This window comes from Callithrix jacchus, chromosome 15, assembly GCF_049354715.1.
Source record: "Callithrix jacchus isolate 240 chromosome 15, calJac240_pri, whole genome shotgun sequence".
Taxonomy (NCBI): Eukaryota; Metazoa; Chordata; class Mammalia; order Primates; family Cebidae; genus Callithrix; species Callithrix jacchus.
The window spans coordinates 37,348,087-37,362,607 of NC_133516.1; the positions used below are offsets into that span (position 1 = coordinate 37,348,087).

Sequence of the window (14,521 nt, forward strand, 5' to 3'; positions counted from 1 at the left end):
CTCCCCAGTACAGTGGATGACGCCTGACATCTTCAGTGGAACCTGGCTGGGCAACAGGAGGCTCTGCCCAGTACAAAATCAGGGTGCCTGCAGGCCACCTGTCAGGACCTCATGGACACAGCTCGTGTTTTCAGAGTGCAGCCCAGGGCTCTGCAGGCTCACTTTCCTTCTGCTCGGTTGGCTGCCCATTTCCTGTACCTTCCCAGCCTTTCATTCTGCTCCGGCCTTGCTGCAATTGCCCCCCATGCTTTTTCCCCACACAGTTTCAGCCTATGGTGCTCTATCAAAAGCTCTCCTTATGCCCACGACTTAACCCGGTCAAGTCTTCTTGTTACTTCCTCAATAAATCAGATTTGTTAGACACGGCTGCCTTTGTGTGAATCCAGGTGGACTCTCCTTAATTAAATCATAACTTCCCAGGTGTTTCCATCGGAGTCCCTACTCTTCACTTTTTCTTAGGGTGTCTCTGTGCCAAGACCACGTGTCTCTGCCCTACCCACCCAGATTTGTCTGGGGTCCTTTTTTTCTCTCTCTTTTTTTTTTTTTATAGAGTTGGAGTTTCGCTTTTGTTACCCAGGCTGGAGTGCAATGGCGCAATCTCGGCTCACCGCAACCTCCGCCTCCTGGGTTCAGGCAATTCTCCTGCCTCAGCCTCCTGAGTAGCTGGGATTACAGACACACGCCACCATGCCCAGCTAATTTTTTGTATTTTTAGTAGAGACGGGGTTTCACCATGTTGACCAGGATGGTCTCGATCTCTTGACCTCGTGATCCACCCGCCTTGGCCTCCCAAAGTGCTGGGATTACAGACATGAGCCACCGCGCCTGGCTGGGGTCCTTTCTTAAGTTCCACTGTTGAGTTAGCATTGTTTCCATCTCTCACTGCATCCTTCTCTTCAAAGGGATGTTGAGGAGAACCATTTGAAAGCCCAGACTGGGTTGTCATGCCTTCCAGAACATGGGGCCAGCATCACAGTGCTCTCACTCCAGCTTTTTTTCTTTCCACACCCTCTGCACCCTGTCACGTGCTCAGCTAGCATAAATCTCTCATTTTCATCCTTGCCCATAAAATGTGAGAGCCATAGCTGTTTTAGAAATTTAACCTCTTTTCTGCTTCATCTGCACTAAGTCTACTTAAACTCAAGTTTAGACAAAATAATTTGCCATTTGATAAAAGCTCCTCCTCCACACACTTTTCCCCAAAAACCAATGGGCTGACATGGTGTCAGCTCAATAGCATAGTCAACTTTTCTATCTTCTTGCTCCTTAAACACTGTCTTGGCAATCTGGGCAGTTCTTAGTTTTGTCCTGCACCTCATGTGCCCACCCTGGCTTAGCACAGTGTGAAGAGTGCTGCTCAGGTGTTAGACTCCTGCCAGGTTCAAATCCCACCTTCACTGCTTGCCAGAGGTCTGTCTTGGGCAGGTGAGTATGCCTCTCTAGACCTCAGTTTCATTTTGTGTTCTTTGTTTTATTTTTTCCAAATAAAATGAGTATGATGGCAGTTGTCCCCACCTGATAGAGCAGTTGTGAGGATTAAATGGGTTAATAGATTAAAGAACAGAAAAGTGCTTACATCACTCTGGGGACACAGTGAGCATTCTACAGGTGGTAGCCATTATTAGTGTTCTTTTCACCCTCATTGGTCTTCAGGGGACCCTATCATGAATTAATGTCCTTTGGACTTACAGTTGCTATGACTCTTTGGAGGGGACTTTCCATTATTGTTGTTCTTCTTCCTTCTTCACTTTATCTGTTGCTTTTTGTTCTTTTGCTTGTTTGTGACCTCACTGAACCTTCTCCCTTTTTGCATCCTACTTGAAGACATGTATGACTCAGCTCACTCGAGTCATCACCTGTGTCCCCACTGATTTTCAGTGAGCAAATACCTCCTTTAGTCATCACAGTTTGGGAACACCTTTTATCTCTGCATCCTACTTCCCTTTCTCATCGGAGCTACAGACATCAGATTCTCAGCCTCATGTGCATGTTCTTCACCTCCACGTGACTCCCAGAACTGTGTTCTGTCTGTCCAACTTCATCCAACTTCAGAGTTCCCATCTCTCAAGCAAGTCCAGTGCTTTTGTTTCACATAGATTGGTCTCTGGTTATCTCTTCGGTTTGGCTCTCTCATCTTGTTGCCTTGGGAGCATGGTGCATTTGAAATGTGAATTCCTTCTCTATCAACATATTTGACTTGGGAAAACCCAGACCACCATTTCTCTCCTGGTGATTTGCACATCACTAATCGGAGAATTCTGGAATCTACAGAAAGCATCATTGTGAAGTCTGCACAAAATCTCACATGTCCATGGGCTGGCCCTTGGGGTTTGCGCCTGAGTAGCAGAGGACAGGGTTTTAGGTCAAAATCTAGGCAAGCACATGTAAGCACAGCCCGCTGAGGAAGAAGCAGTAGAGTCTGCCCGGATGCAGAGAATGTCTTGGAAAGTGAGGTCGACTTCTCTAGGAAGTAGGCTCCCGAATTTAATAACCACAGTTATAACTTGCATACTTCCCAAAATGATGTAAGTTCATATCTACTGTTAAAATGCATATAAAATAGACTGGCTAAAATTAAAAGACAAAAATTTTAAACTATTTAGAGGAGTATGTGCAGGACTTCTGTCCCACTCTGCAGGATGAGTTAGGCATCACGTCAGCCATACTGTAAGTAGGGCAGATATTTGGGGGACCCATGTGCCAGCAGGGGATTTTGAGACATGCATCACCTAACCAGTGTAGCTCCCCTCTGGGAATGGAAAATTATCTTAAAAATAGCATTTATCATTTGGTTATAAATTCTCAGAGATGGCAGAAGGAATTGAGGATGATTTGTTTTGTTCCTATTAACTTTCAGTCATTCCCAAGCTTTCCACATTGAACGTGATTATTTCTATTAATATAAAAACCTCGTATAAATGATACCTGCCATATATTAGCTCTTCTTATACACCAGTACCATTCTAAGTGATATACATGAGTGAACTTATTTATTTCTCACAGTGAACCTATGAAATGGGTGTTTTTGTTACCTCCATTTTACAGGTAAGGAAACTGAGAGAGAGGATGGATGTAATGGTCTAAGGACATACAGTGTGGATTCCAACTCAGGCAGCCTGGCCCACAGAGCCATGCTCTTGAGTCTTGGATATCCCATGGAGAGAGCCCTTAAGTCATTAAGTCCAGGAGTCCTTGAAGACTCTATTTCAGTGACTCATAGTATATGGGTTATCCTCCTCTGGGGATGCAGAAAAGATGGGGAGTGCCTTGCACATAGTAGCTGCTAAACAGATATTTGTCTGCATGGTATTATTGTGAATACTGCCCATAGATTCTACTTTGAATCTAACTAAGTCTGTTTTCATATGCTGGTTGAATGTTTGCTTGGAAATGACAGACCTGTTTATCCACAGCATCTCCTTTCCTCTTTAATCTGCCAGCTGGTCCATGGTTACATGTCATTAGGGGCTTAGAAATGCAGGCTGCCTGTGCACCAGAAAAGGTGAGGCTAATGTTCTAATGTGGACAGTGAGCCACCATTAGGAGGATTAGCTATCATTCCAAAATCATACACACAACTTAAGGTGGCCGGTGAATCTCTGGAGAAAGCTTCCTTAATGAGCTCTAACATGGGTGGTCAGATTAGCAGGCTAACAATGAAACAAGAAACATGGCTTCCAGTGGTAATGAGGTTGGTAGGAAAGTGGGTGCTTTGAGTGGTTATCCCAGCAGCTTCGGCTTCAGCACTGCACAAGAGAGACAGATTCACCAGGGGCTCTGGAAAAGTGCATTTGAGCTGGACGATGCAGGGCGCAAGGGAGAGGGTCATTCCCAGAGACCGGAGAGGCTGATCACTGTCACCAGACGGGTATTTTCAGCCTGAGGAGGTTTTACCTTTTATTTTATTGACTACACTGTGGCGCAAGCTGCTTTCATGTCCACTGCATTATCACACTTGCAGGTGCTTGGTATCTGATATGGAAAAATAAAGGCATACCACTGATATTTTAATTTGCCTTTCTCTGTGTGTTAAGTTGAACAGCTGCACATGGAATTTTTAATGACTACATAATATGCTAACATATGGGCACACCAAAACTGGTTTGGAAATTTTCCTCTGCCAGGCTGTTTGCATTTTCCCAGTTGTTCACTGTTGTAAGTCCAGGCAGTGGCAAGTTCAAAGCAGAGAACATCACACCCTGCCCGCCCTAGCTGGGGACTGATCACATTGATCTTCCCCATCACTCTGGCCTGTGCTCAGGACTCCTCTGCTATCTTGCAACCTAGGGGTGCCACTGACTGTGCTTTTGGGCAAGTTGCTCATCTTCTCAAGCCACAGCCTCCTAAGATACAAAAGTGACATTTCTAGAATGCTCCAGCCTCACAATGCTGTATTCTCGCAGGATAGTCTACTAAATCATCAACCTCCCTTTCTTCCTCTGGCAAAGAAGACAGAATATCATCGACCCCTCAGGCCCAGATCACAGTACTTAGAGTTTGTAGAAGAGCCTGCCAGGAAGTTAAGACCTCAGGGTATGACATGGTCAATTTTTAAAACATTTTATTTGAGTTTTTTTAAAGTTCGGAAATAATATATGATTTTTATATTAATGCTATAAAATAATTTTGTCCAGGTGCTTTCTCTTCTGATTTGGAAAGCAGAGGTTAAGAGCACAGGCTCAAGAGACAGAGGCCTCGTGACCCTAGGCAAACTTCTTGTCTTCTTTGGTTCTTTTTTCACCTGTAAAATGGGGATAATAACAGCACCTCAGACGATAAGTTTGAGGGTTTTAAAATCTGTGCCTGACACACAGTAAGAACTCAGTAAACAGTATCTCTCAGTAGTATCTGAATTTCATAGGAATCTGATGGCCACTGTTTTTATAGCACCTGACAGGATCTCTGGGGTCTGGGAGTCCTCACTCATTAGGCAGAATGAATGAAACAGGAAGAAATTGAGCCACAGAGAGGTCACAGGACAGCTGGCTTGTGTCAGCGGCAAAGCTTGAGCATTGATATCGTGGTTTACCTCTCTACCTGGGTCTGTCTCCTTTTCGATCTGTGCAAACCCACAGGCAGTTAAGAGCAGCAGTTTTCAATGTGGGGAGTCGGGAGAGAGGTCACAAAATCCATTTAGTGATTCCTGAGCAACAAATAAAAGCAGCAAAATCTACTACAATAGGAGATAGAGAGGGGCTTCATCAGAGTACGATGTATTTTTTACATGGCTCAAAGTGAAAAAGGTTTGGAAAACATTGAGCTTGGGTGTCTGTGTCAGGCAAATTCGAGTCCGCATCCTGATTCCTAAGCTACTGAAAGGTGTCTTGACACTGAGTAAAAATGAGGAAGATGGTAATTCGGATGACGATGATAAAGATGCTGTTGACTGTGATGATGATGATGATGATGATGATGATGATGATGATGGAGGCTAGCAGAGAAGTACTGTGCGCTTAGGAGGTACTAGGCAGTCTTCTAAATATTGACTCATCAGCCTTCACTACAGCCTAATGAGATGGGTGCTGGCATTAGTTCCATTTTTCAGAAGAGGAAACTGAGTCACAGATGGTAAGTGATCAAATGCCCAGGATCATAAAACTCTGGCTCCAGAGTCCATTCCCTAACTGCAGTGCCATCTGCCTCACAAGTAGGTTCAATAAGTATAACCTGCTTTTGGCCGGGTGCAGTGGCTCAAGCCTGTAATCCCAGCACTTTGGGAGGCCGAGGCGGGTGGATCACGAGGTCAAGAGATCGAGACCATCCTGGTCAACATGGTGAAACCCCATCTCTACTAAAAATACAAAAAAATTAGCTGGGCGTGGTGGCATGTGCCTGTAATCCCAGCTACTCGGGAGGCTGAGGCAGGAGAATTGCCTGAACCCAGGAGGCAGAGGTTGCAGTGAGCCGAGATTGCACCATTGCACTCCAGCCTGGGTAACAAGAGTGAAACTCTGTCTCAAAAAAAAAAAAAAAAAAAAAAGTATAACCTGTTTTTGTTATGATTTAAGAAAAGGGCAAGACTAAATGAGGCATCAGTGACCCTGGCCTTGGACACTCCCAGACCCCCATGCTGATTGTTCTGTGCTACTGGGAGTTGGGGGCGGGGTGGCATGGGGGCACAGAGAGGCTTACCTAATCTGTAGTTTGCCTGGGGAATGTGAAAGGAGAAGGTCCCAAATGGCTTTAGGCAGGCACCAGAAAGAGGAAAAATGAAAACCATGTTAAAGATAAATCGAGCCGTTCTTAAAAGTTAGAAAGTAGACTTAATTAGGACCAGCTCTCCCTGTCCAAAACCACAAAAGTTAAAATGGGAAAATATTTCCAGAAATGCCCATTATGTGTTGTTAAAAAAAATCTTGAGTAAAATATATGTTTTATTTTATACATGCCTCCAGCTAAAAATTATGCTTTCACTCACTCACACAGAAGATGAGAACGCAAACCCAAATCTACACAGCCTCGAATCAAATTTAGGTTGCTTACCTAGTGTTGCAGTTTTCTATCAGCCAGATCTTACTCAAGTTCCTCAAAGGAGGAAAGACGGAGAAAGATGAAAAAGACAAGACAGGGGTGGGAAGAGAGCCTTTCCTGACAGGCTGTGGCATGTCAGCATTTGCTCCTATTCCATTAACTGGCCTTCTCTGTTGTCTTGCCTTGGTGCCCATGACAGCACATCTTTCATCACTGCGTCTGCTGTCCTCCTCTGAACTCACGGAAGGGCCACATGTAATTAGATGAGGTCAGCCGGGGGTGGGGGAGGAGAGACAGACTCACTGCTCCTAAACGGGACCTCCAAAAATCAGACACAGGGTCGCTCCTGTTCACTGCCTCATCAGCAAGGTCATTAATTGGCCCAGATTTCTCAGAAAGCATTTAAAGATGATTCATCTTAGGAAAGGCTAATCCCTGTCTTCCAAATGCTTGGCCTTTTATTTTTTCTTTTTAACTACTGTGTAGGAAAATGCCTTTAACTCGATTACGTTTTGAAAAGTGATTTCTCCATGACAAATCAGTACCCCTTTTGAAAACTTACCTTGTCCCCGGAGACATTCTTGCTCTTTGTTTTAGCAGATTTTCAGGAGTTCACTCTCTGACCCACGGGACTCATCAATATTGTCGAGGCTGTTTTGTTATTGTCCTGAAGTTTACATGAGCTCCCCAAATTGAAGACGAAGATTATTTATTTAGTGTTGTTAGCCTGTCTCACATTGTACAGGAGCAGTTGGCTGTTTATTTTTCAGAAGCTCTGTTTTCAAGGTGTGAGTTCAATATGGACGCTGTACTGCACACTGAGGATGCAAGGTGTCCAGATCACGTGATAATCCAGGGAAGAACTAACACACTTTTCTTTTATCATTTTAGTTGAGAAATGCTATGGTGAATCGAAAGACGGGGAAGTTTTCCATGGAGGTGAAGAAGACAGTGGACAAAGGGGTACATTTTTCTCAAACATTTTTGCCGCTTAATTTAAAACAAACCACTGTGAAAAATTAGCTTTGAAAGCTATATCTGGAATAAATATCTTTCGCTGAGATCATTTTTCTCTTGTCTTTACTTATCTCAAACAAGATTCATGTAGTACTGTTAACCTGATCATAGTGTGTCCATTTATTTTTATTTATTTCTGAAGACTTCACCTAGCAGACTAACCATGTTTTCTTTTCTCTACGACTTTTTTTTTCAATCTAGAAACGGGTTTTGGTGATGACAAATGACTACTATTACACAGACATCAAGGGTACTCCTTTCAGGTAGAGCTGACCATAATACATGGACATTCCATCAGACCCATCAGTTGTGTTTGTACAAAACCTGCTGACACTCTCAGAGCTCATCATCTGAAGATAACCAAACACCCTGCCGAAAGGCTGGAAAGAGTGAGGAAGGGGCTTTTCCCAGGCTGCCTTTGTTTTCCAGAAAGGGGGAGATGTTCAGGCTCACCCAGGAGAACTCATTCAGTCTGCCATGGCTTTGCATCTCATTGTCAAGCAAATAAGCTTTCGGGTTCCTGCTAAGGGTGAAGAGCAGTGCAGAGGGTTACCAGGGTCCTTAGCCATTGAACTTGCTGCCTTGTGAGTTCTATTTCACCTTTTACTTCCATGACCAAAAAACAACAATCCTTCAAACCTGGAGGTGGCATTTCCATCCCTACATGTTATGCCTCTGTTTCCATTTCCCTGAACTGTCCTTGTGTGCTCGTCTACCTTTGAATCCTGTTGTTTCTCTTTGTAACAGTCCTGAAAAATAGCTTTGCCTAATTGCCTGCTTTCAGATGTGTATGTAGCATTCTAAAGTTTCCCCTATTAACTTAGTGTTGTAATTCGTTTTGTAAAAAAAAATGAATTCAGTAGGCCTGCTGCATGTTCCTGAACTGGTGTCTCAGAGCTAAGGCGAGAAGGAGTTTACTGACTATAGAAGAATCTGAAAAATAAATTCTAGCATTGTTGTCCTAAACTGCCAAGGATCATGGGTGGATTCCATGTGGAACCAGGAGCAAACTAAGAACACATGAACTGCTAAGTGGGTTTGCCAAATAGTCTCTCTATGTTTTACAAACATAGTCTCTTACTTTAGACAGAAACAGAATGAATCTTAAATCAAGCCAGTGAGTGTGAAAAACCTGTTAGACTAGGTAGAGGATTGGGCAAAGAAGCCTGCACCACAGTCATGTGGTTACACTCACGTATAGTGGAAGTTTTCGTTTTTGCCCTCGAAAAGGGGTCAATTTCCTGAGTCCCAAACTCTAGGGGCTGGAGAGATCCATCTCTGGCTGAATGCTGCAGGGCAAGGGTGTATAAAGAGCAGGGCGCATGGTCCTTGGGAGGGCATCCGAGAGAAGGGCTTGCTGGGAGGGCGAGCAGTTTGCCACAACTCTTAAAACACAAAGAGTAGCCAACTGCTGCTGACATTTCCAATCAGAAATTACTTTGAAGCAGCTGACTGAACCTAAGAAAAACCAGCACCAGCAGTAATCAGTAGGGTTTCAAAAGTAAACGGTTGGAAAAATTGTTTACAGATCATAAAATGAAAATGTGAAAAATGGAAAATTAAAAAATGTTAGCCCACAAGTCTATTCGAATTGATGCCAGGGATTTCAAGATCTGCTTTGTCTCTCTGCACAGTTTAGGTGTGGCGCTCTCCAGAGGCCATGGGAAGTATTTCTTCCGAGGGAACGTAACCATCGAAGAAGGTAAGATACTGCCTGGCTCCTCTTATCCTTTGGGGTGGGAAGAAAGCTCGAGAGCCAGCTATTGAGTTAACTGGAGAACTTGTTCATCTGTCCACACCTCTGGCCAGTCACTTGGGCATCACCCAAACAAATGCCTACTTGATATTCTTAATACCTTTCTTCTTCCCTCTTGTGCCTAGGTTTCAGAATGGCAGGAATTCCGATTCATGGTTGTGATTTAATTTACTCATATTCTGCTTTCATCCACGATGCTGTTGACTGTCAGTGGCTCATAGTCAACAGCGTTGTGGACGAAAGCAGAACGTAAGTCAATAGGAATCATCCCTCAACTCTATTCTTCTCATGCACAACAATCAGTACCTGGGAGAAATACAAATGTATGAAATAATTCATGCCCAGGAGAAACCATGAAAACAAAGATATGAGAGCCTTGGTGTCTCCTACACAGTTGAGCCACATATTTCATTTATGTTTCATGGCAGCCCTGGCCCAAAGGAAAATGTGACCATTTAAATGATTTACATAGGTCAGAGGGAGTAACTAGCACCTTGAAATTCCCAGACACTCTTGTCTTCATAAGAGAGTTTACTGTGCCCTTGTGCACAGTGAAGAGCAGTTGTACAGCTCTTTAAATTTTAAAATTGCTGTCACACGTGCTGTCCTTTTCATCTCCCAGTGACCCAGTAGTTCAAGAGGTTACCTGTCCCAGCATTATGAGCTCACAGGGGAAATGGACATCATTTCTGAAGGGACCCACTCTGAGTGGCCTTGAGTGACTCACTTGCAGGTCATTAGGTTTTGCATGTCGACAGAGAAGGAGTTGGCCCAGAACAGTAGTCTTTCTGGACCTCTATAGGGAAGACAGCCAGGAATACAGAGGTCTGTTGTAAGCCAAGTTTTAATTGGTCAGAACTGATTACACATGAATGTAGTGAGCTTCCAGAAGCTGAGCTATCCACGGTATCCTCAGTGATGCCACAGGGCATGAGGAAGGAATTGGATGTGCCCTGAGATAGCCTCTGGTTTACTGCTGATGGTACCTGCCCAGGTTGTTTCAGGGATGTTGGTTTGTGCTTCTCAAGTGATTGTGAGATCATATGGGGCAGAATAGGGAGTAGAGGGGCTCACTGTGAGCTGGGCAGAACCCAGAGTGTGCCCACCAAAGAGCTAACTGTGTGATCTCTCTTCCCAGAGACACACCAGAGAACACAGGCAACTCTGTAACATGGGCAAGACACTCTCCAGGAGGTGTTCTCAGAGATCATGTTTTTGCTTCTAGAATTTTCTGGCTCTGTGGGCCATGTTGGCTCTATAGACATCACTGTCCATGAAGCCAGAAAATTCATGTCTAAGCCATGTGAGGTCAAGCTGAAGAAACAACTCATGGTCAGAATAATAGAAGGAGGGGTTATTCAGGGATTAATTGCCTCTCATGGGTCTGTTCCTTTGGTCAATCCTCATTACATGGGCCTGTCCCTCCCTTCTTCTCTCTCTCTCCACCCCCCCTTTTCTCTCTCTCACACACACATGGAGACACAGATACACACAGTCGTTTTGCATTATCTTTTGGATTCTTTTTCAGTCACTTTCTTCTTCCTGTATGTTCCACAGCTGTGAGCCTAAATGATCACATAGAGAGAATTTCAGAACTAACTGTAACCACTATGTAAGAAATTAGCTCGAATCCTCAGCAAGGGGGAGAGTGGCTGCTTATCCACACAAATGAGGTCATATCTTCCTCTCTCTGTTGGTCCTCTGTAATAAAAAGACTGACAATCCTGCCAGCTTTGCTGAGTAATAGAACTTAGGAAAGCTGCTTCCCCTTGGGCCAACTAGTAGAGGGTCTCTTCATCACCAGGAGCCTTGGTGTGATTATTGTTCTCTTCTGTTCTTGGAGAGGGAAGGAGTTCCTTGCGGTTGGCAACCATACTTCTATAGGATCTTCAATAAGGAGTACTTCCCTAGAGAATGTAGGAATTTTCCACATGCTTTGCCAATGTCAGAGATTACAAGATGGCAAACAGGTCTATTTTGCTAAAAAATATAAGGAGTCATTACCAGGATTGAAGGCATGGGCTATAGTTCTACCTGCTGAAATTGTTTCTCTTATAAATCTTTTATATGTATTGCACACAATAATTGTTCAACAAATTAGAGCTTATGTCATTATTGTCAGCAGTTCCAATCATCAGTAGATGTGATTTTTCTCCAAAGGACCAACATCAGAGGTGAGAAAATTAGAGTATAGTTAGATTTCCTTGGTGCCCTAGGAACCCAGGGAACAAGCATCAAAAAGATCTTCCCTACAGATCTCTTCTATGAGTTTGATTTATAGGTCCTGGGAAATAGAGCCAGAGAGGATTTTGTGAATGAGGTTGGGAGATGGGAACTGCAACTGGAAAAACAGACTTGACATCCTTATCCAGACTTCCTCATCCAGTTTTCTGGGAAGATACAGTCCTTTCTCGGGGCCTTTGCACTTGTTATTCCTTCTGCCATGAGCACCCTCCCTGCCACTTACACGACTCTTCCTTGCCTCATTCAGGTCACTTTCTCAGGGAAGCCTTCCCTGACCTCCGTAGTCACAATGGAAACTCTCTCTCTCTCTCTTCAACTCTCCCTCTTCTTGTTCTATGTTGTGTTTTCCTTCTTTGCCCTCGCCACTATCTGATATGCTCTAAAGTTAAATTTTAATATAATTTCCTATCTCTTTTCTGCCACTAGAAATTAAATACAATGAAGGCAGTGATTTTGTTTTGTTGTATTCACAGCTATATTCTCAGGGCCTAGAGTCATACCTGGCATATAGCAGATGCTCAGTAAAAGTATGGAGGGAAAGAAGGAATGGGAGAGGGTAAAAGGAAGGAAGGAAAGTTGTTTGGTTGGGAAGAAGGAAAAGAAGAAAAAGAAGAAAGGCTACATAGATGGATGGATTGCACTAGGGACTAATTCCTATCCCATTTAACTGTTTTCTGGCACATGTGAGTTATGCAGTATTACTTGTACCTCATGGTAGATGTAACTCAAGGACCTGACGTAAATCCCCAAGATCATGCAGTTTGTAAGTGTTGGAGCCTGGATATGCCCACTTGGGTCATATGCAATGATGTTCATTCTAATATATTCTCTACTTTCTGTAAAATCAAGTAGAATTGTGTGATAGGCCTAGCATTTTGCTACTTCTTTTATAGATTCGTATTTGACTGGAGTCCTGGAAACAGTAAAATACTATTGGTCATTTAAGAAACCAACATTCCAAAGCAGGCTATAAGCATCATGGGAGTTCCTGAGGTCATGATTCAGAAGTGTATGTCTGCTGATAACCCATTAAGATCGAGCCATATGAAGATGCAATGAAACAGAGTTATCCTTGCAGAGCTAAGGTGGTCTGGAACCATCTATAAAAACTCCCAGATTTCCCTGCAAGCCCCAGCTCCCCTAGTTTCCTTCCCAGACGGATGACTCGTCTTCCCTTAAGATCCTGTAACAACTAGCAATCTTTGCTGTTCAAAAACAGTTGAGTATTGGCAACTTCATATTCTTCAACCTATAATTCCACCCTTACAACACACATCAGTTAGGGACTATTATTCCTGCTTTTCACATGAAGAAACTGACATTTAGAGACGTAACCTACGAACATCACACAGGAGGTCAGTGGCCTAGCCCAGTTCCCATCTCGGACTATATGGAGCACCAGAGTGAGTGTTTCTAACCATCCTGTTAAGCTTCTTTCTCTGGACTCATTAGTGTATCTGGTCTCTTCAAGGGATTAAGGTTTTCCTGGGATGAACAGCCAGGGAAGGTGACAGTGCTGGTTGATTGAGGTGGAAATGGGGAGAGAGTCCTCCCTGGAAGGGAACTTGTTTATTTTGCTCAAAGTCCCTGCTCCAAGGCAGGTGCAACTTTAGAGTTGATGTCTACTCTTAATCCACCCCACAGCCCTACCCTAGAATATTTGAAGTGCACAGGAGGATCAGGGGAAGTGGTACTTACTCATGAACCCTTCTCCTTGTCCCCCAGGCCTGCATGACTTAGAACATCCTGATGTGTCCTTGGCAGATGAATGGTAAGAATTAAACCATCCCTCCTTGGCCATGGCATCCTTCATTGCCCTCTGATTCCACATGGTTTGTGGTCCCTTGCCCAGTTTTCCTGGTTCAAAGGCAAAAGAAGCAGATGCTGTAAATATTGACAAGCTTTTGTTTTGGGCCATGCCATGTTCTTAGGTCCTACTGCAACACTGACCTACACCATGAGCACCGCCATCTGTCTCAGTTAGAAGCGATTAAGCTCTACCTCAAAGGCAAAGAACCTCTGCTCCAATGTGAGTACGCTTTCAAAAGAGTGTTGTGCCTTCAGGGCTGATGGTGGGGAGTGAACTCAAAACTATTTTTTGGCCTTCGTTTTTAAGGGATGCTTTGCTTTGGCAGCGAATATCAGTCACATGAGATCCAAGGAAATATCTGCTTCCTGTAGGAACAGGAGAAAGAATGTGGATTACAGAAAATGGCACAGACCCCCAATCCTGGTTTAGCAGCTTGTACTGGGCTTTGTCCCCTTCTGAACCATTTAGTCAAGCAACTGAATAGGATGGAAATGTTACAACTGCAAAGGGACTATAAATACTCATCTCCCTAATTTCGCAAATGAGAAACCAAGGCTGGAAGTAGGACACGTCTCACTCAAGGCTATATCTAGGTCTCCTGGTTCTCCCAGGAGTGGAGTCACGATGGGGATACATAGCCTCTCAGCATGGTTCATGTTCTCCTTCCCCTCCTCCTACCAGGTATCCCCTTCTAGGTGAGCTCAGTGAGTAAGAAATGGTCAATGGCTGGTGCAAAAGAGGCAGGGAAAAGCAGCAGCGGGCCTGAATGCCCCTCTAAGGCATAAGCAGACCCTATACTCTCACAGGATAGCTCCAACAGCTACACTTTGGGCAGGGAGAGAGCCACGAAAACTGATCGTGAGGTCTGCCCCCACCTCTAACAAGCATCATGTGTTCAATGACATGACAAGTGCTTTACATATGTAATCCTATGAGAGGTGTAAGGAGATTATCCAGCTGCTAAATGACATCTCCATAGAATGGATTTATTTTTTGGGATATGCCCTGGCAGGGAAAGGATCAGATGGACATCCTATGAGCCCAGTGTGTCATTGTCTTTGACTTTTTAAGGACATTTTAAAAAAATGAAAGTATGGAGACAATAGGAATAATACATTTATAGTCACCCTCCAGCTTTACCCAATCTTAATATTTTGCCGAACTTACTCCAGGTGCTTTTTAAGGAATGGCACATTATAGATAAGACTGAGGTCCCTGGGACC

General features: G+C 43.9%; 1 protein-coding gene across 28 annotated transcripts in view; it reads left to right on the forward strand.

Moving 5' to 3' along the window:
* The window catches only part of CACNA2D3 (calcium voltage-gated channel auxiliary subunit alpha2delta 3), a 923,853-nt gene that overhangs the window by 721,625 nt on the left and 187,707 nt on the right, over positions 1-14,521 (forward strand). For all 28 annotated transcript variants that reach the window (XR_008476741.2, XM_078351196.1, XM_078351197.1 and 25 more), the window contains 5 exons: positions 7,363-7,434; positions 7,690-7,751; positions 9,123-9,190; positions 13,214-13,259; positions 13,420-13,517. Coding sequence is in view for 27 of the 28 variants with exons in the window: in XM_078351196.1 (XP_078207322.1) it covers positions 7,363-7,434; positions 7,690-7,751; positions 9,123-9,190; positions 13,214-13,259; positions 13,420-13,517 (346 nt within the window). In the remaining variant the exon portion in view is untranslated. The remainder of the gene's footprint in view (positions 1-7,362; positions 7,435-7,689; positions 7,752-9,122; positions 9,191-13,213; positions 13,260-13,419; positions 13,518-14,521) is intronic.